General features: G+C 37.7%; 2 protein-coding genes across 8 annotated transcripts in view; one reads left to right on the top strand and one right to left on the bottom strand.

Annotated features, from left to right (window-relative positions):
* LOC128261800 (hemicentin-2) overlaps nt 1-22,287 on the top strand; it is a 49,280-nt gene that overhangs the window by 15,262 nt on the left and 11,731 nt on the right. Inside the window, exons 1-4 of one of the 7 annotated variants that reach the window (XM_052995667.1) lie at nt 10,053-10,539; nt 11,060-11,232; nt 11,286-11,446; nt 11,591-11,792. The exons of 3 other annotated variants lie outside the window; for them this stretch is intronic. In XM_052995667.1, coding sequence (XP_052851627.1) covers nt 11,768-11,792 — 25 coding nt within the window. In that variant the 5' untranslated portion in view covers nt 10,053-10,539; nt 11,060-11,232; nt 11,286-11,446; nt 11,591-11,767. Of the gene's footprint in view, nt 1-10,052; nt 10,540-10,916; nt 11,793-22,287 lie in introns of those variants that run through there. 3 more of the 7 variants (XM_052995670.1, XM_052995668.1, XM_052995669.1) reach the window with 3 other exon arrangements.
* LOC128261802 (uncharacterized) lies at nt 8,690-14,783 on the bottom strand. The gene is made up of 3 exons (XM_052995671.1): nt 14,628-14,783; nt 9,124-9,290; nt 8,690-9,059 (listed from the first exon to the last, which is right to left on the bottom strand). Exons 2-3 carry the CDS (start codon nt 9,280-9,282, stop codon nt 8,766-8,768), a joined length of 453 nt encoding a protein of 150 aa, XP_052851631.1. The 5' UTR covers nt 9,283-9,290; nt 14,628-14,783; the 3' UTR covers nt 8,690-8,765.

Genomic DNA, 22,287 nt, shown 5'->3' with positions numbered 1-22,287 from the left:
CGCCATGAATCGTTCGTCTCAAATATTCCTCGACTACATTGAAAATTTAATTTGTGTTGACAAACCGTCTGGGCGATCAGTTTGTCGATCACCTGGCATTAAATCCATACGAATTTGGCTGAGTGACATCAGTGTTACTACCCATCAATGCCTTCCAAGAAAACCCAGAAAGAACTCCTTTGGTTCGAAGCCAAAGGCAAGGTGCCGAGTCCTTTTGGACTGGAGGTTATTCATGAGAAAAATCGTAGAGTTTTTGAAGAAACTGTTCAAGATAATAGAGTGTAAAAAAATGAAGTAACGCGGTCTATTATTATATTAATATAAACTCACTCATTTTATGTCTTTAAAATAAAATATTAAAAGCAAGCTCTTTCTCAAATTTGATTTCAACAAGTGGCTTACGTAAAAAAACGCTTTTATATTCTTTATGCCTCCAAATCCCATAATGGAGACCGTAAATTAAAGTCATAATTTAGAGAATTAGTAATCCAAAAATTACACAACGATTTCATTTCATTTTTATGCCGCCATCTGCTTCGTTTAGGCTAATGAAGCGTTCCGGGAAACCTAGCTTTTGGTCGTCCATTAGCCAATTAAATAAATTAAAATAATATTCACTGCCTTGGCGGAGAGATAAACACAAAGGGCCGACGACACTGCAAACAGCAATGGATAATGAAAACGTATTGCTTGAAAAGAAGGGAGCCATAACTTCATTAGGCCCACTGGAGCGACAAGCTGGGTGCACGCCATATATCAGATCCGGAAAAGGACAAGATTCCCGACACTGCGCTGCCGAAAAATTAATCAATAAATCGCCAGCTACAAGCACCAATAAACGGATGGCTTACCGAAAAAGCCGAGGGAAAGTCAACGTCAAAAGACGTAAGAAAGTGCTTAAAAAAAGAAAGGAATTCAGTGGGGCGTGGGAAGAGTGAGTGAGCAGATCAAGGACCAAGGAAAAACCATCATGATTTATTTACTTTTGAACGTCTTTCATGGCAAGCTCTTGACCCCCACTTGCGGTCCGAACGGCGGCCTCCCCACACATTTCATGAGTATTTTATTGGCTACGTGCAACTGCGCAAACAAATTTACATGACACTGAACTGAAAGGTGCTTACCTGCCAAAACCGCCCCCCCCCCCCCAAAAAAAACTCCTCGCCGCCCCTCAAACATTATTGAAAGATTGATGAAAGTTTGCCCAGGCCCAGGAGTTTTGGCTTTCTCGTTTCCTAACTATCAAGTGAGCAGCGGCTGGGCAACGCAAAAATTCCTGTCAAGATAAATGACTTGAGTTCCCTTTTTTACGTACATTTATATTTATATATGCTCTTATGTATTTGACTATGTGTATCTGCGGAAAATTATTGCTGTGGGTGAATGCTTATAATGAATAATGAACGATTTTCCGCCCTTTTTTCCTGGAGTTTCATTGTGGCCGAACAATAAAATGCTTCGACCATTCAGTGAATTTGTTTGTGGCCTGGCCAAAGAGCCCCGATGTGGTCAAGATTCGTAATCGGCCACCCTTTGTGGGCAAAGCGATGAGTTGCCTTCACACTTTGATTTGGTCTCTAACTTCGGGGTTCGCGTCCGTATATATTAATAGCTTTTATAATGCCCATCCGGCGTATGAGTATTTCCTATATGTGTATATGGGATAGGGAAACACACACTTCTTGCCGGCCATCTTGGTGGGTGGCTCTGGGCCAACTTAACTGTCAGCAACTCTCTACGATTTGTCTGCCTTTCGGTCGATTTGCCAGGGGCTCGTTTGATTGAACGCTGCTCATAATTGATACATTCGAAATAAATCTGGTTGACCCATATTTTCTTGGGCTATATGTTGTGTGAGTATGTATGGAGGGCCGGCTTTTGCTGACGATGCGGTAATGAAATCGGGTTTGCCTTTAAAATGTTCCCCTTGATTGATCTGAGCCATTGGGAAAGTTCTTCTGGTTTTATGGCGTGGGCATAATGATAAATATTTTTATTCAAAGAGCTAACGATGTCAGAGGAAATGATACGTTGTTGGTAGGAGAAGCATTGAATATATGAATTTAAGATGCATGATTTCTCTGGCTCTAACTCTTTCAAATAAAACTGTGGTTTTCTGCACATGTTTTAAAATGATATTTATGGGCTTTGGGCAAAAACCAGGCGACCCTTTCTTTTCGCATACATGACGTCCAGGCGACTTCCGTTTCCGCTTTGCCTGCGACATGGGAAAACTTTTAGCATTTATCGTATGAATATCTGAAGCCTTTTCTATGGGCTCTTTTTCCATAAAAATAAATTCAAATGCCTGTGCAATTCTTTTGTTTTACTTAACCCCTTCCCTTTGCTTAAACTGTGACCCTTCCATTGGAATGCTTATGGCAAAGAAATTCTTCTTTCTTTGGCTTACAGTTTTGTGCCTTAGTATAGATTTTCTAAACATTTTAAGCTTCAATTTGTTTAGTTTGTAATCCGTCGATTGCAGTTTCCCAGGAGGAAATATATTTAAATAAAGTGCAGCACTTGCAATTTAGCAAACTAAGCCTCAAGCCACAACAATTACACTTTCAACTGCAGCCAGTGGCAGACTTTTCAGCTCTGACATTTTAAGTAGGCCCTGCCATGAAAGGGACATAGAGTAGTAGAGTACGAGTACACAGCAGAAGAAACAAGGCTTCTGTTGTTTGTTTTGTTATTTCCGCTGCCATAGTCCTTGGCCCCACAATTATGATCGCACACAGTTGCTTAGTGTTCGTATTCCCATTACCCGATTTCCCTCGACTCCCCATCCGCCCTCCAGTTCGTGCTGAAATAGAGCCATGCGATGACTTCTCCCTGGCATAATAGGCTAGCACAGGGCCTGTAAAAAGTATGTGAGCACTCACAAGCTCCGGCTTTGTGTTCATGTTTGCGTTCATGGCTGGGTAATTGCGGCGACGCCTTTTGCTAGCGCAATTGTGACATTTCCCAAAACTAAAGCAGACTAATACAGTACACTGTAAAAGCTAAAATACACTGATTTTAGTCAGCTAAGAAACATTTCATTCCTTGATATTATTTAATTATTAAGGGTGCCACATAAATTGCTGGGTTTACAATTCACTTTTAAGGGGTGTCTAAAAGTATGCAGCGAAAAGAAAAATGTCGTATTGGGTTCATCAAAATTTCGGACTTCAAATATTTTGTAGCATACTTTTAGACACCTTTAAATATGTTTTCAATACCATTAGTACTATCTGTAGCACTTCTAAAACTTAATAAAACTATTAGTTTAAAAACAGCTAAATAAGCTGAGCTTTTTATAAGTCTGTTTTGAAGTGCCACTATATAGATCTTATTAGCTTGGTTGGTAAATATTTTTTGACTACATAACATAATTTCTGTTTCTAATGTGTTACTTTGACAATACCCCTGTTAATCCATTAATTAGTTAATTAACTAGTTTTAAATTCAGAGCAAGTTTAATTAAGTCTTTTAACTACTTCGAAACTAATTAACTTAAATAAACCAAATAAAAATGTTCAACGTTAATTTGTTTTATTATTTCAATTAAAATCACACTTTTATTTCAATTTATTTATTTATTACTCAACCTGTAATGCAAAATTTGAAATCCCACAGGCATTTAAATAGTGCAGCCAATCTCTGCTCCATCAAATTGCCCCACTTTCCTTTTTGTCACTGCCAGATGCCCTTTTAGCCGGTTGTTTCTCCACTCAAGTACAGTAAGTAAACGGATGTTGACTCGCTTTTTGTGTTTTTATGTAAGCGGCCTCTGATGCAATGGTCGTTTTTTGTTTTGTTTTGTTTGTATTGTTAATTGTTGGCGCGTGCTTTCTATTCATTTGTAATGCGACTTAAAGTAATAAAATAATTAAATAATTATTTATTTTTATTCAGCGTGCTGGGGAATTTAGTTTGCACTGCGGGGAGCTAATTTTAAATGTATGATTTAAGAGCATTGTTCACGCGGGCATTTGTGCTGCTTTCCCATGAAATGTTTTTATTTAAGTACCCCCAGACACACACGTCCTGCCGTTTTCGGCCTTACGATTATGCACCGGAAAGGCAATGTCAACAAGTTGAAGAGTACTTGGAATCTCCATTTCAATTGAGCCTGCCTGTTAGCCCTGTAACGTTGTCAGAAGTAAAGGTCCTAGTATCTAAAATGTCGCCAAAGAAAACTCCTGGGGAAGACCTTCTTGACAACAGAACCATTCGACTTCTACCAGATAAAGCCTTGCAGTTCCTTGTGCTGATATACAACAGTATATTAAATATTGGATATTTTCCGAAAGTCTGGAAATCGGCGAGTATAATAATGATACTCAAACCTGGAAAACTGCCGACAAATGTGGACTCGTACAGGCCCATCAGTCTACTTCCTTCACTGGGGAAAATTATGGAAAGGCTTATCCTAAACAGGCTACTAACTTTCGAAAATGTCACCAGAGCGATCCCGAAATTCCAGTTCGGTTTCCGCCTACAGCACGGCACTCCTGAGCAACTGCATAGAGTAGTCAACTTTACGCTAGAAGCCATGGAAAATAAAGAATACGCTGTGGCTGCCTTCCTTGATATTCAACAGGCTTTTGACAGGGTCTGGCACCCTGGGCTTCTGTACAAAGCGAAGAGTCTGTTCACGCCTCAGCTGTTCCAGCTTGTAAAAAGTTTCCTTGAAGAACGCACATTCCACGTCTCTGACGATGGGTACAAATCGACCGTCAAACGTATTTCTGCTGGAGTCCCACAAGGTAGCGTACTTGGCCCGACCCTGTATTCCATTTTCGCTTCGGACATGCCGACTCACACACCAATCACGGAAGTTGAAGAAAAGGATGTGCTAATAGCTACCTACGCTGATGATACTGCTGTACTCACAAAAAGTAAAAGTATCTTAGCAGCCACATTTGCACTGCAAGAATACCTGGATGCATTTCAACTATGGGCTGAGAACTGGAATGTGCGAATCAACGCTGACAAATGCGCCAATGTGACGTTCACAAACCGCCGAGAAACTTGTCCAGGTGTCAGTCTGAATGGAAGTCCAATCAGGCACCATCAGGCGTATAAATACCTAGGTGTCACCCTAGACAAGAAACTTACCTTCAAGAGGCATATCACGGCTGTACAGCACTCCTTCAGGAGCAAGGTTGCTCGTATGTCATGGCTACTTGCCCCACGCAACAGGTTATCCCTGGGCTGCAAGGTCATGATTTACAAGGCCATACTAGCGCCCAGTCTCTTCTACGGTCTTCAAGTTTATGGCATTGCGGCGAAATCTAATCTTAACAAGATCAGAATTTTACAGTCTAAAACTTTGAGGAGGATCTCTGGGGCTCCTTGGTATATGCGAACCAGCGACATAGAACGCGACCTCAAGGTGCCCAAAATCGGCGACAAGCTGCAGTCTATTTCAAAGAAGTACATGGAACGACTCAATGCGCATCCTAACAGCCTAGCCAGGAAACTTGGAACTGCGGCCATTAATTACGCTGACCCTCAGACAACCGTTAGAAGAAGACTGAAGCGGCACCACCCTCAAGACCTACCTGACCGGGTTCTGACATAATATGTATTAACTCGAAAAACAAAATTAACAATATTTCTACCTAAAATGTAACCTTAAATTACTAGTCTTAAGAAAAACACTATAGACAATTGTATTTGAATTAATTAATAGACTGATTAGATTAAGCTGCCACTTGGGTAGCAGTGTGCTAATCGAATAATAAAAATATACATATAAAAAAAAAAAAAAAAAAAAAAAAAAAAAAAAAAAAAACACGTCCTGCCATTCTTCAAAGAACCTCTACTGCGACTTTTGGACAGTTTTATGGCTCGCATCATTCCGTCTTTTAAGCTTTTTCCTCCGAACTCACAACTCACCCCTTATGTTCGCCTGGTGACTTATTGGCGTAAAAGTTTTAGAGCCGTTTGGCCAACAGTTAAGGCCGAAAACCAGTCAGCAGCAGAGTTTCAGATCGTTCTCTGTATTGCACCCAAATGTATCCCATAAAATATTTTACAGTCTTGCATCTGCGGTGCGTCCAGATTTTCACAAAACACATACTGAAAATTTGTCTTTACCCCTCTGACTAGACTTTTTAATGGAGAGTTATATGTATCGGTTTGTTTTGCTGCTAAAATGCAAAATAAAAATGGCTTCAATTTTACTGCAAATACAGAGTTTGGAAAATATTGAAATAGATAAAGTCTCAAAAAGTACAAAAAACAAGAAAATATATTGGAAGAAATATTTCCTAACGTTATGTTAAAGACTATAATTTTATAGGTATTAGTTTTGATTGGTTCCAGCTCCGTTAAATATTTATTAACATTATAATAATTAATTTAAAACAGAAGAAAAGACAAAAGAATTATATTAGAAGTAGATTAAATATTGCTTAACCGAATGTTAATAAAGAAAGAGAAGAAATAAAAGATTAATGTTTAAAATTTTTGGTTAAAATATAGTCAAACATTAAACAACATAAAATATGTAACTTTAAAAAAAAGTAAAATTATATGGCTAACAAATGATAAATTTCTTAAAAATGTATACTTTACACAGACCTTTAAATTTGAATAAAAATAGGTATTATTATAGCTGTTTTTTGCGAACTTTTAAATGTACACATTTAATTGGAGTTAAAGTAATTTTTAGCGTTCGTTATCTTAATTATAACACAAGGTTTTTGAACATTTTATTTTTTATTAATATTGTTATATTATTGTTCTGCAATCTTTCACTCTCTGTACGCTTTAGCCAAGTTCCTAACGCTTATCCGCTTTAAAAGAGAACTTTAAACATTACAAAAATACAGCGTGTTGTTAATAAATTACCCAAATTATGGACGCGAGGCCATCGGGTTCTGTAACTGGCGGTCCTTGAGTTGGGGAAACGGGTTAAAACGGAGCCGGATTCGCACTAGGATGGCGACAGCTGGCGGAGGGAGCGAAACGGGGGTCGACGAGAAGTGGCTGCCGTTGACGGTGCGGCATCTTAATAAATTTTCATGCGCAACACTTTGACGTTATTAATACGCTGGGGCTTCGAGTGCCACGCACGCACCTAAAACCGCCAACCGAATGCCGGCGAATTTTGCTTAATTACACGGCTTATCCGCAGCAGACACCCGACGAGTGCGGTTGCCACGTGGAGTGGGCCAACGAAAGGAGTTCGTAGGGAAAATTAATTTCGAACGTCACCCGGCCTTGGTGGCCCTTCCGTTTAAGAAACTGCTCTACATTTATTTGCCTTAAATTCGATCGCAATTTATGTGTTTTACAGAAATAGGACCAAGACAGGCTGTGCATCGCGAGGTGGCTTAATTAAATAAGAGGAAATTCCTTCGGCCACAGGTTCATTGAAATGCGCCAAGCATACAAGTTTAACTAAACGTTAATGAAGTAGGGAATCTTATTTAGTGGCTTATTTCATAGACATCTGCCTGTCAGTTTACAGGAATTTCAATAAAAAAAACTCACTTTTCCCCTTATCATGTTAAACTGCCAAATTACCAAGGTTGTTAAAGCCCGCACACCTCATACACCCGAGAAAATACTTGGCAGGTTGAAATTTAAAGTATATTAATTTAGAAAATGTGTTATATAAGATAAGATTTTAAAATACACATTTAAAATAATATGTAATATTTATTTACAAGCCATTTTAAGATTACAGGAAGAAATGTCTGGGAAATAAGGTAGTTTTACTTTAACTTTGAGGTAAATTTGGGCATATTATACAATATACTATATTGTTTCCTTAAGTATTTGTATGACAAATTTAAAGCTTAAAATGCTTAAATTGCAAAACCAAACTACGTTTCAAATTAATTTTTGGAACTGCATGTCGCTGATAGAAATCTTTTGTAAATTTATTATTGTGTATATGTAGAGGTTGAAATTATTTTTTGAACTTCTAAATTGACTTGGCATTGGCATTGATTTTAGTACTGCTTCTTGCTGCTGGAACTCTTTTGTCAATTAACTACTGAGCATATAGATTAAGGCTTAACTAATTTCTCGCAGTGTACTTCTAAATTGACTTGGCAACGGCATTGATGAGCCCCGCCCATCGATGTTAGCAAATAATCTTTCTGCTCTGGCATATTCCCACTGTCAACGGCATAATCAGCCAGGCGGGCTGACATGTTAAGTCACTTTGTCGTCAGGACACACATCCCGACATCCTGACATCCTTTGCAACCCATCCTTCCGCCGACCCGACCAACAGCCCCTCTTCTATCCTACTTTTCCTGGCAAATTACACGTCTCGGATTTGAATGCTTCGGTTACTTTCATTTGTTCGAGCGGGTGTTTGTTTGTGTTTTGTCTTGTGGCATTAGTTTAAATTAATATCAGGAGCAGGTATTATGGCAGACAACCCGCATCCACAATCACATCGCAATCCCTTGTCGTCTTCTCGGGCTTCACTTATTTGGCTTTGGGTTAAATAACGAGGGCGAATGCGAGGCGATTGGAGCAATAACCTAAATTAAAATGTTTTCCCAGATAAACATTAATTGTTGACTAAACCAGGACAATTTGTGCAGCACCTGGGGCTGAGCCGAGCTGGTGGTGGCTTAAGGAAAAAGGGATTCCTTAATTGTAAGCCGGCAGAAAGGTGTGGAAGCGATGAGCTGATTTAATTTGAGGATTTGTTTTAGGTAAACCCGATAAATTGATTATAAAATATAAATGTTTATTCAAATTAATAAAAGCTTCGAGCTATGAGCTTAAATTCAAGTGGCGATTTGTCATACATCATCGCAGACAAACTCGTCCTCCAGAAAATCGCCGAGCGAAGCGTCGTACTCAAATCCCTGTTCGTCCCTGAGCCACTTGTCATGGTCAATACCCTTAATTTGGCATACGACCTTGAAGATTAATTCCTCCTTCTGTGTGTAATAATCGGGTGAATTGAATTTTGAGTCTAGTCGATCAGCCTCCCGCTTGAGTTGCTGTAGCTTCTCTTGAAAAGTATGTAAGTCCTCATCGTCTTCTTTGGCGGACTCCAGGGTGAGCAAGGCCAGGAATTCAGACAGGTGAGACTAGAGGAAAACCGGAAAACCGTTAAAGTTAAGCTCAAATATAATTAATCGGATCTGGGCTTACCACATTCTCATGACTCTTCAAGAGGTTCTCGTCGTGGTCAAACTCGACCGCATATGTAAAGCAATTCATGGCGCTGATTCCAGATTGGAGGTCTGACTCGAATTCGACGGAGGTCTGAGGCAAACTGTCTTCGCTGTCGGAGCCTCGGCTCGTCACCATTTATTGGCCTGCAATTTGTTTACATTATGCATGGTGTGAGTTGATTCGGTTCGCCCCAACACCCCCGTAACCCCTCATACATCACAGCCCCTTTCAAAAGGCGTTCCGTCTAGGCCTGCAGAATGTTTATTTTCGTTGCCACTCATCGATGTCGCATAGTACCCCCAACTTCCCCAAGATCCGCTATGGAAGTGTAGCGTCTTGACACGTAATCAAAACTGAAATGCTTACTCAGCTGGCAAGTGCAGTGCAAATCAAAGCTCAAGTTTACAATTAGCTAGCTAGAAATATTCGAAATATATACTTTGCCAAGTGTCAGGAAAATAACAATTTGTGTTTTCTCAATATAATACTTTCAAAGCTAAAAATACTAAAAATAAAAGTCAGCCACAAAATTTGAACTATATACGATTTACAGGAATCGGGGTTTATGTAACGGCCATTAGGCTCATTTATTTACTCTTTTTTTGCTTTATTTCTAGTTTAACTTTCCTCGTGATTCAAGTTTGTAATACTTATTTAAACTGTTTCCTATTTTAAAATTAAAAAAAAAAAAACTGTAAGACTTTAAAATTTAAAATCTATTCCGTTGTTTGAAATTTAATTAATTAAATTAAATTTATGATCTTTTTTTGTGGGTCAGTCTTCTAAAGTTGTATTATTTTTTTGACAAAAACTTTAACAATAGAATTTTTGTAATTACATTCGCCTTTTTTTTTTATTGTTGTTTATTCGGAATCCATTTTTGTCAGCTTTCCGTGAATATAAGCAAAAAATCAGAAACAGCTATAAATCAGAATCAAATTGGGCACACACAAGGAATATGTTTATCTGGAATTTTGATTTTCCGCATTGAGCAACCCAAAGAGCTCCAAACAAAAGTCGAAAAAGCAGCCAATAACAAGCCTTATGCTCAAGCTGCTGCAGTGAAAAAGTAAATAAAGCTGATATAGCGCCACGTGAAATACAAGCCAGCAAGTGTAAACATTTCCAGAAATAAAACGAAAGCATCGACTGGCGCTTAGACAAATAAACATTGAATGCGAATTGCAAACGCCATTCAAGAAAAAATGAAACAGTAGAAGGTCGAACCTGCAAAAACTTCAATTCTGTTTCGTGTATAGATTATAAAATGAACGTTGTTTGCTAATATTTATCCGACTTAAACCCCAAAACAAGAGGGCCAAAAAAATACTGAATCAATAGATGAAATATAAAAATAAGTTTACCAAGCATAACTATTTGGACATCTAAACTGTAAGTAAATGTTTGTATTAGATATGATTAAATTATGAAATAAAGGTATGCAAACTGAACCAACTATCCTTACGCTTGCTTGAGATTATTTTTATAGCTTATAATTTAAAGTGCTTGTAATTATTGTGTAAGTTACATTTTCAGTTCTTTTATTCTGAGTAACTACTGTTTTATTGGTAGATCGATTAGTTAGTTAGATTCAATCAATATCAGAAAATAAATATAAAAGTATTATGAACCTTACAATAACATCATTAATTTTACGTAACCTTGAATTTATGGCTACGTGTGCCATTATTAGCTGCATTTCCATATTTACTTGCTTGTTATTTATTTAATTGTCTTTGCATAAGTCAGTTAAAGTAAAAGGAATCTTATTGGATGGGGGCATGTAAATCTCTAAGTAGCAAAGTAATTTGTGCTTGTATTTTTTGTCACAAGCAAGCTTTAAGGTTTAAGCTCCTTAGACACTCTTAGGCATATTCTAATTCAGTCAATTAAGTTATTATGTGTTTATTAGTCGCTCAGGTATAAGCAAAATTGCTGCAGTCACACATGCCCATCCATCGCTACCTAAAATTGACAGCAACGAGCTCAATAAGCTGCGAAACCAACGCCGTGTTTCCGTTTGCCTTCGAGTCCTGATGTTGGGGAAGGAAATGAAATAAATCAAGGCTCATTAGAGGCCTCGAGGTAAAGACGACAGATGTTGTTTGTGTTGCCATGTGCGATTTCGCCTATTTCAGTGCACCAAAGCCGAGTCGACAGTTGATGTCAACTTAATCATCATCAGGACAACACATTCGGCGCCTCCAGGAGTGGAATTTCAACTCCTTTTCTGGCGATAACACGACATATTGCCAGCTCATTACGCCAGACTGTCTGCCAGTGTGGGAGTGTCTAATGGGTATGCCTTCTTTTGTCAGCTTCCTACTTATTCTGCGGCGTTCTAACTTTCCATCATCCGCCCCTTGTCCCCTGTCCTAATAATAGCAACATTACACAAGTAATTAGTCACGCATTTAATTATTATTTATGGTTTTTGTCACAGTGTGCGGGTGTGTCTCCGCTTTTCATCCTTGGGACTCCAATTCATCCTTTTGCCCGTGAGCGTGTGTGTGACTAACAATTATTACATGTAATTATCCACTTGAATGCCTGTCCCTGAATTATCAGTGAATTTATATGACACGTCTGATAAAAGTTAGTTGGTCTGTTCTGGATTGGCATGCTATTAACATATGCATGTCTACGTAAGTAAATTATGAATGAAATCTACATAGCTATTTTAGGAATATTGTTCATGTCTCTGAGATAATAAATTCAATGATATATTTTGGTATATGTAAGTCTATTTCTGTAACCAAATTGTATTCACATTAATAAAGCCCCTTCAACTAACAGTAAAAGTGTAAGAAGATAGAGATCTTAACATTTCCAAATAACAATTGACTTGAAATGTTAAGTTTAAGATCCGGAAATTTCCGACTGACAAATTTTAAAAACTAAATAGCGACTCTTTTGATTCCGATGCTGATAATTCTATGTCTTAAATATAGTCATATTAATATTCTTATTATTAATATTAAATTTTTGATTATACTATACCTATTTCGAATCTAAGAAACTTATTTGAAAAACCCCCAAAGTATATTAGTTAATTATTGGCATTAATAAATATATATAAATATGAACCTATTAGGGCCAATCAAATCGAAATGTTTGATTAATATATTGTACGATAGCAGCTGTTGTAGTCAATCGGGTTAAAGTGAAAGCTAAAGTTAAAGTTCAATCACGTAAATCAACGTGACCGAATCTCAAGATGTTGGTCCGTTAAAACTTTCATCGATTAAAAAGTTTTTGGGCAGCCCAAGAATTATCAGCTAGCAAAAGCAAAACTTGTAGCCGACAGCTGCCGAATGGAAAAATGAGATTTGTTTGTTGCATAATAATTGGTGGTGATAGGCATCCGCTCAAGGGCGACTTGAAGTGCCAAAAATCGAATCCAAGAGTTTGGCAAAAGGCAGCCGGAAACCAAAAATAATACACCAGATTGGCGAAGTCAAATCTCTGTTGATTGGCCTGGCACGTTTCCTTGTCAGCTGTTTATTGAGGCGTGATATAATTAGCATAACATCGACACGGATTCGGCACCAGAGGCAGTACAAAAAAATAAAATAAAATGAAACGCGAGCAAAGACCAGGCTTAGACGCAATTTGCTTAATGCCTAAACTTTTAATCACTCATACGCTCCGTGGCGCCAAAGAAATAGCTCGGGCTGCTCGGCCGGCAGAGGAAAAACAAATTTCACTTCAGAGCAAAGATGGGCTGCTTTCTCCGCATCCAAGGCAAATAGTAAACAAAGCGTTGGGCGAAATGAAATAAGTGTAAATACGACAAAAATTCACTAGCACACACACACACTCAAGCTGCTCACTCAAATATGTATGTATGCGCATCTGATTAAATACAAGTGCGTATGTGTGTGAGTTGGGCCCTGCTTATATGACTTTTATCCTCTGGAGGGTCGAGGGGGGTGGAAAAAGGGGCTGCAGCCCCATAGGGCCTCGCCCTCCCCCCCCACCCCTTTTCACAAAAAAAAAAATCTGCTTTGCCTTAAGCTCGAGTTTAATTCCTGCTTTGACTTTTGCAATGCACACTGAAAATGACGAAATACAGTGTACTCCTTTATAGTACCTTACTAACAATTTTATTTTTTTTAAAACAGCATTAAATTTTTTTTTAAAGAATTCTGTACCGTTTTTCTTTTAATAGATTTGGTATTTCTATATTTTTGTTCGATTAAATAAATTGATCTTACTAATCACACAAAAGTTTTATTTTAATTGAGTTTATTATTAATAAATCAAATGTCGTGTTAATTTATCTGAAATATTTACTTTTAGATAAATTGGCACAGATAATATTAAATTTAAAATTATAACTATTTTAAGAGCTCACTGCATGATTTCATTTACGTTTTAAGCTTGCCAAAAAAATTAATTCCAGATATAACGCCAAAAGTTAATTTTTCAAAGAAATTCAATTAAATACTGTTAGATTAATCGGTCTTTTTTGTTAAAGATATTTACAAATTCATTAAGTTCTTTAATAATTTTATTTTTCAGGTATTTATTTAAATTTTTTTTTGGATTTTCAAATTAATCATTTACCCTCGTTTTTACAAATAAGGGAAAACATTTTGCAAATGGCGTATGAAAATTTCTATGGCAGAAAAGCATTGCACAGTGAAAGAGTGTTTGAAGACTCAGAGCCTCAAAGTGTGACTTTCAGTCTTTGCCTGTGGTTTTTCCGTTCTTCAGATTACAATGTAAGCTGCGGCGCGTTAAAGAGAGTCTCTGTGTGTGTGTGTGTCAGTGGGTTGGTGGTTAGTTGGTGTGTTGTGCGCTGTGTTTGCCGACCTATTTGCTTAAACACACTCTAACTGGCACTCAGCCCACTCCTCCACGCCTCCGAGCAAGAAACTGTTCCCTCGGCAAACGCCTGGCTGCGTCTTCTACTTTCGCCTCTCATAACACATTAGCGCAAGTGAAAGCCGCCATAATGACTGGCCCCAGTTGATTTTCATTCGCCTTTCGTGTCTGTGTCGCACGTACATTTATATTAGTTCAGCGAGACACCAAAAGCGAGGGAAAAGCAAATTGCCGGGATTGAGAATGATGATGAGACGAGTTCTTACGTTTCGAGCTTCTAAAAGGCGATTATTTGAATTTTTGGTGGCAAAATATCATGAAATATAACGAGATAAAGGTTTAGTTGGGTATTCTTTTATTTTATTTAATAGGATTATATTACATACAAGATATTTATAGGACAAAATCTGAGCTATATCCTAATATTCTTATCCCTACGCTATAAAAAGCGAAGAAATATGCAATTAATAAACATTAAAGATGGTAAAACTTTTAAAAACATGTAAAAATCGATTAAAAAAAATGGTTTAAGACCGGAACTTAAACGTAAAAATTGGTATCTAAAACATAAAAATACCTCTATTCCGCGTTTGTAATCGTAAAGTGAATATAACTTAACTTGCTGTTCCCAATTCTCCTTATAAACTTACCAAAAAGTGCTTGTAGAAAATCCCCGTCTTTCCTTCCGGTGGCAAAAAAACTTGTAAGCAAGATGAAAACACAATTTTGAAATGTCAGTCAAACATAATAGGAAATTCATGGGCAACTACTTTTACTGGCATTTCAACTTTGTAAATCTTATTTGGCCTGTCAATTGCGTTCGTGTTTGTATTCGTATTTTCGCTTCATCGACATCACCATCGCCATAGCTATTGCCCTCCCAGAGGGCCAAAGAAAAAACAAACTTTTATTAGTTTTCCGGCCGAACGTTAACCGTATTAAAAAGCACTCGGCTACAGCTACAGCCAACATTAGTGGGACGCTGAATATGTGACACCATAAAGCAAAGTGTGTCACACAACTGATAATCGGAGCCACACCAACAATAGAATGGAAATTGAAAAACTGTAGCACACTTATTCGGGCCTCGAAGTGCCCGAACTTCTTCAAAAACGCATAAAAAATCAATGGCAAGAGCCGCCATGTGCGCAATAAATGTCAGCTACAAACGAAAACTTCACATGTTTTTCTCGACTTCCTTTTCCAGGACTTCCGCTTTGGGTGTGCGAGTGTGTTAGTATGCGTTCGTCAATTTGTAGAGCACACTTATGTGAGCAGCCGAAGAAAGCCTGTCCCGCACAAATTGAAATCCGCCATAAATTGGTGAGCAGAGACTGAAAAGAAATAAAGCAAAGTCGAGTCGAGCCGAGCTGATGACAATTTATTGTTCACACTTGCAACTGATGATGGTGCTTAGGGGAATATACAAAAAACCAACGTGAGCCGGAGCCACGTGTGTGTGAGCTTGTGTATGCCAACGAATATTTCATTGTCTGGCAGTGGGCTAAGTGTAGGCTCTACAAATTGCCAGCCATTATTTTGTGCCTATGCCAATACTCCAAAATATATTGGCGACATATATATGAGACATAGAGATGAGAAAAATCAGAAAGTCCAGTAACGGTAAGGTATGACAACAAATATTAAAGCATCAATATGGTATCAATGTTAATCTTAATATTTCTCATGCTGATAGGCTCGGTTTTAAATATGCAAGTGTATGCAATTTCTGTAGACGTATTATACAATGCAAATGAATATTAAACAATCTGCAAAATAAATAAATTTATTTCAGAGTGGTAAACAAAATATCAAGAAATTTCTTACGATCGGTATTTGTATTATTTTTATTTACATTTCCTTGTCTCAACGAGCAAAACATTTTTATTTGCTAAATAAAATTTTGTTTTATGGTAAAATGTGCTAAATTTTATTCGACAGTTTATTTTTTATTAACAGTTTATTCATTTTTCAATTAATTGTTTGCAAATAAGGAATATACTTTGCATTTATATAAAAAAATGGCCTGTTTATATATTTTTCAATTAAAATTTTTGTAATTTTGTGCATTATTAACAAGAATTGCAAAAAATCAAGATTTTTGGTTATGAATAAATCAATGATTTATTTGATTAATTGTTATAAACTTGCTTTTATATAAAAATTGTCTGCTCTTTACAATGTAATGTAAGCATTTAAAACAAATTTTTATTTTGGTATGCATTCTCCATCCCTATAGTTAAAACTGGCTGTCACTAGTTGTTAAAGTGTGTACATATAAAACCAAAAGTTTTACCGACAGTGCCTAAAAACCTCAAATAAGACTTTAGAACAAAAGCTTGGGCGACTGAATGCAAGAAAAAGACCATCTCTTTTTCCCGTTTATTTTCATTTACCTGCCCGCGTATCGAGATGTAAATTCATTTTATTTGCCTTATTCTATGGCTGTACAGGTGTGCAGACGATTTTCAATTGTGCGTCTTGTGCTGCTGGCAGGCGATGATTTAAATGGCCGGGAAGTTTTGCCGACTCTGCAGTTTGTGGGGCCTACGACGCTCTTTCACAACTTTTGTGGGGAACTAAAACTTTTTTAGCGGCTGGGCCTGGGCCATGCAAACAATAGAAAAGTTCTTTCCAAATACCTTGCACAATAAATGGAAACTTTTTGCACCTTCAACGATGCCTCAAATCATATGATTAAAGGTGATTTTCCGTTCGCGGTATTTCCGAAACTCGCAGTAAAACTGGACAGCCGCTAGATGTTGCGATGCGGCTCGTTTAACATATTTAAATTCATTCCAGACAACCAAAAATCCACTTCCACGACCTGGGTTGGCATTTATGAGTTGTTGCTGTGGCCGTCGCTGCCATTACCGCAACTAAGTCTCGGCTAATAGCGGCTTTAAAATTTATAGAGTTTTCGGACTGTCAGACGGCTTAGCAGCGAAGTGATTGCCTTTGCGAGTAGGTCGACCTAAAATTTATGCCGCTTTTGGCCTGATGGTATCGTGAGTGAGACAACTGTAATGTGATACTATTCCCAGTTTTCCGGGAATATGCAAAACGGCTGACTTGGGTTTTGGGTCACCAATTAGGATAGCATATAGAAACCTTTGGTTTCTGGAGAAAGGGTATCCACACTTTGGCCAGCCCACCAGGGAAGCTGTCTTCTTTCCTTGTTGCTTAAGGCGTGGGGCTCGGCTTGCCTTTTGACATATTATGCCATAATTCCTGCGGCAAAACGTTTAGTTGAGCTACATAAATAATAAATATACAGGCTCAGGCTCTGGCCTACATACACACAACATGACATTTTTGGGGGTTTGGGACCTCTTTTGGGGCTGATTTTGTATACGTGGAAAGGTCTTTTCTATGCTCCCCTGGCTTGGGTCTTGATTTACAAGGCTTCAAGACGGAGCTTCATGCTCGAGCTGCTCTCTTGCCTTTTAATTTGCATTTTGCTCGGCTCAATTCGTGCAGCAAAATTGTTTTCGCAAAGATTTAGCATAAAATATTGAAAACATTTAGACAAAGTAATAGCAATGTGCCAAGTCTTATGTAAAATTTATTTTAATTGTTTTTTTTGGCGCCTGTCCCTCGTCGTTTTCTGGTGCTGTTCACATCGATATGCAAATTTGCCCTAGTCCAAGTAACTGCGGAGTAAATCGAAAAAGTTTTGATCTCCGAGTAAAAACTAATAGTCGTAAATATTTATGTGTGTGCCAATGCCTTAGCTTAGAAATGTGTCCAAAAAGCTCAGTGCGACTTAGTTGCAATGGCTGGGACCAAACCAGTTCTGGCGCTGGCAGAGCGATTTTGATCAAATTTCCACATTGGATTTAGGCAGCAAAAACGTCTTCTTTCTTGCATTGCTAATGAAATTAAACTGAAACTTTGCTTTGTTGGCGGAGCAGGGATAACGGACGCAAATCAATTGGTCTGGCAGAGTTTTCATTAACGGGGTGGTTTTTTAAAGTCTAGTCATGGTTGTCAAGGATGGGTTTTGGTCGGATAAGTAAACATTTTAACATAGTCAAGCCTTTGGAACTATTCTTGTTTGAGCTTTTTATCATTTAGTCATATTTTGTACGTTTTTACGATAAAATTAATATTTTTAGACTGACCATATAGTAATCAGCCTTACAATATGGTCAAAACTAAAACTGTAAGAAAATGTTAAAATACAGACAGAGAGTTTGAAAGTCTAGTCATGTTTGTGAAACTGGGTTTAGGTCGGATAAGTTAACAGAATAATAAGACTTTTGCAAAAAAAAAATTATTTCAAGTCTGGTTGTCATGAATTCGGATGAGTTAATTACTGTGTGTATACGCCATTTTATACAATGTATAAACACAATCAACTTAACTCGCTTTAATTAAGGTGGCAAAGCCTGACAAAAAAGTTAACAATTAAATAATTTCCTCTCGTCCTTTGAAGGTAATTTATTATTTTTGTCTTCACTCGGCTTTATTGTTAATTAATTTTCCTGTTCGCTATAACGATAGTAAAAGTACTTATAATCTTCGAAAATAGTAATACCAGCAGGTGCAATTTTTGATTTTATGTATTTACATAACTCAAGATTAAAATTTTTGTTCAGCGTTTTAAATTTTTTCTTTTAACAAATTAAAATTAATATTTTTTAGGACTGATCTTTTTTTAATGCTGTTGCATAAAAGTTGTCTTTAGATTCTGAGAGCTCTCAGAAAATTAAAAAATTGCATTTAAAAAATAGAACTCAATTTGTAAGATAACTTTTGGAAATTAATAGCCACTGGCCGTCTGTGAAGGAACGCTCCACTTTGCTTTCATGTGCCATTATGTTCACTCGACGCCTTTGCTGGAGCTGCCAGTGGAAACTGAGGACATTAATCTTTCTGCCACATAGAATTTCATGTGGGCGAGACATTTGCCAACAGCCCTCGGCGATGGTGCACTTTCAACTTCAACGTGTTGAAGAGTCCAAGCGAATGAAAGTCGCGAGCGGATGTGTTGGGTAGTATGGTGTGGTTTTTTGATCCAAACAGGCCCTACAATCTTGGGACATCTCGGCCGAGTCCATTTAGCAGAGATTCCCTAGCCGCAGGCCCATTTGCTTTGGCCCGAGCCAACTTCAATGGGCCTAAGCCTCAAATATGTTTGGCTGCCCAGTGGCAAAATGATACTCCGCTTAAACAAATATATCCAAAGAAAAGAGAAAAAAAATAAGGAAAACCTATGGGACATGCTTCCGCACAAGAATGTTGGGCAATCGCCTACGGTGCCCTTTGATATGCAAAATAAAAATTGTGAACAGCGATTTTAATAAATATTCCCCACACACCCATTTGCCATTGACGACAGCACAGACAGACAACTAGAGACCTCCTCGAGGACATTGATAGAACGAGCTGCTTATTGAATTTTTCAAAAGACCTTTTCTGTTTCTAGCCTCTCCCACAAGGAAAATGGGCTTAAAGTGTTTTAAGCCAAGTGATTTTAAAGAGCTTTGGCTGCATTCTTACAATGGTGTTTCCTAGGATTTGCTCGGGGTCACGGCGGCAGTTGAAGGCCTTTTGGGTTGACTTCTAAAGATATTAAAGTAATTAGATGTTTAAAATTAACTTATAACTTACATCTTAAAATGCATAGGTATCCTCCCTTAAAAGTCATCAAAAATTTAAAATTAAACGGTTATTAACTTGCTCTTTTAATTGTGAACTTATTTGATTTATTGTTACATAATTATCAACAAATGGGCTATATTTGTTTTGCTTGCTATATTTAAGCAAAATTTAATTTAAATTTTTTCAAAACTAAAATAAATTAAAAGCGAAAATAATAAAATTGGGTGTGAAATAAAAGAAATAATATTCTGTTATAGCTCAGATTAATAATGATTAAATTAACCTTTTTCCAAACGGTTTAAACGGGGCCAGTTCATCAACACTATTATCCCCAGTCTATTGCACCTTTGGCCATATTGTGTCTACTACGGCGAAAATCCAGTCAAAGTCAAATCCGCTTATATATATTTACACTAAAGCCGAAAAGCTAAATCGCCGCCAATCTCATTATGTTGACAGGGAGCGCTAAATTAATCTTAGCACTCAAAAGAAAAGCCGATTTTCTGTCTGCAGAAGATCGATTTCAGGGACAATCAACGCCTTTTTTGAGTTGACTGAAGGCTTTTTTTTGTTTTTTATGAGCCCTTTCAGAAGGTAAAATATTTTTTGCCTGCTGTTAATATTTTTGCAGCCGTTAAAGCGAATAAAAATATATATGCCGCAGCGGAAACAAAGCATGAAGTTTATGACAGAAGCGTGGAAAAAACGAGAGGATGATGGCCATCAACCGCAGCAATCGGGTAACCAACCAAACCGAGCCATTAAGCTCCTCCGCACTCCACTCAACATTTTTGGCCCAAAGCAACACAAAAAGTGAGGAAATAGCGAACTGCGCTCGATCGTTAAATCAAAAAGCCGCATGCGAGTGCCTGCAACATCATTAGTTGCAGTTCACACACACTCAAGTGCAAGTTATGCCACCAGATAGTCGCCCCCAAGCCCATCCGAACTCATCGAGCGCCCCCCTTTTTTTTTGCTTTTTATGGCCACGCTTCTGGAGGCACTTGGGTGCGCTGCTTTTTTTGCGAGGTGTCCAAATTAAATTTGCATCAGTTGCTCCACGAGCATCTAAATGACGCCAAAACTGAAAACTGAAAGTGTATCTGTTTAAGTGCAGAACTGCAGCAACAACAATAACAACAACACGATATGAAAGGAAAAAATATGCTGCACTCACTTTGCCATTTTGTATCCAGTTCTTTTTTTTGCCGGTTTTTTTTATGTTTAGACTACTTTTCTATAAAAGCGGAGAATTCCCTTGCCGTATATATTTTACAGTGGACATTGTCCAAGAGAAACTCTATTTAAACATACCAATTACTGCAATACCTATAAATTATGCGCTTTTCAGCAGTGAAATGTTTTTACCCCTTACTTGAATTATTTATCATTACAACAAATAATTAAAGAATTAAAAATGGTTTTGATTAACAACAAATTAAGTAATAAAGCCATAAAAATGTACAAAGATTTTCATAATTATTACTTTCCACGTTTTAACTTTGGTTGGGAACAAATACTCTTATCATGTTAAACATATTAAAATTACTTTTGAATCATATTTTAAAAAAGTATTAAGATAAAACCTTATTAAACGATAAAATTTCTTAAACTACCAGGAATAGGTTATTTATTTATTCAGTTTCTTAAATTTGTACGTTCAATATAAATCTATGTTTCAATTTAGGCCCATGGGTATAGTTATTTTTCCAATTTATTTAATAGGCGTTCGACATGTTGACTTGAAACAAACAAGCTTCCTTTAAGAAAAAAAGGACTAAAATAAGTGAACAAGCTGAATCCAAATCATTTAAGTTGAAAAATATTTAACAAGGTACCTTTTATTGAATTAATTGGGCAATCAAGATTCGGGTGATTCCAAATACTGATGATCTAGTGGCCCACTGTAAATCGCTGTATGTGGCTATTTCGCCCCCTTCTCCGACTAGGTACACATATGTATTCATGAGGATGCCTGTGTGCGGGGGTGGGCACTTAAATAATTTAGATTTTTGTGTCTAACATGCACAAGTGCCACCCCAATGGCCTAAAAGATTCAAGTGCAGCCGGCAAAAGTGAGTGACCCAGTTAGAGATTGCAAGTAGTGACAGGAGGAAGAGGAAGTGGACTTGGATGTGGATGTGGATGTGGATGGGCTTCTGGAGGACGTGGAAGGGGTTGTGTAATGCGGGATATGGGCGGATGGCAGCTTTTACCAGCTTGTGAGTTATGAAAAGCCGTAGACTACCCACCTACCTGGCCATTATCTGCAAGCGAGTCGCGTCGCTGTTTGGCGACTGCTCTGCTGCCATTATGCGCTCATTAAAATGTCAAATAAATTCAAATGCAGAAAACATGATTTTTCGCTTTTCGCCAGGAGGTGCAAATGGGTGAGCCGCACGTGGGGTTTGGATTGCAGTTCGCCGGGAATGAAGATAGTCCGTGCCGCACTGCGCAGCATAGTTGGTGCTGAATGATTTATAATTTATACACGTTTGTCGGCGAGAACTTTGAACTTTGCTGAACCGAGCACGTTATGGCTTGGCAATGAGAATATTGCAACTAGGTTTGAATACATGAAGGTGGCATGAACTAAGTATCTTTAAAGTTTGATAGCTTAATGCTGCGTTATCTGCTACTGTTGATTTTTGCTGCTGTCTTTTTATTGCCTTGTTCCTGAACTCATTAGCAATTTGGGTTCTT

The sequence above is a fragment of the Drosophila gunungcola genome, unplaced genomic scaffold, assembly GCF_025200985.1.
Source record: "Drosophila gunungcola strain Sukarami unplaced genomic scaffold, Dgunungcola_SK_2 000001F, whole genome shotgun sequence".
NCBI classification, from domain to species: domain Eukaryota; kingdom Metazoa; phylum Arthropoda; class Insecta; order Diptera; family Drosophilidae; genus Drosophila; species Drosophila gunungcola.
The sequence above is the reverse complement of the archived record's forward strand: the minus strand, read 5'-3'. Positions and strand labels throughout refer to the sequence as shown.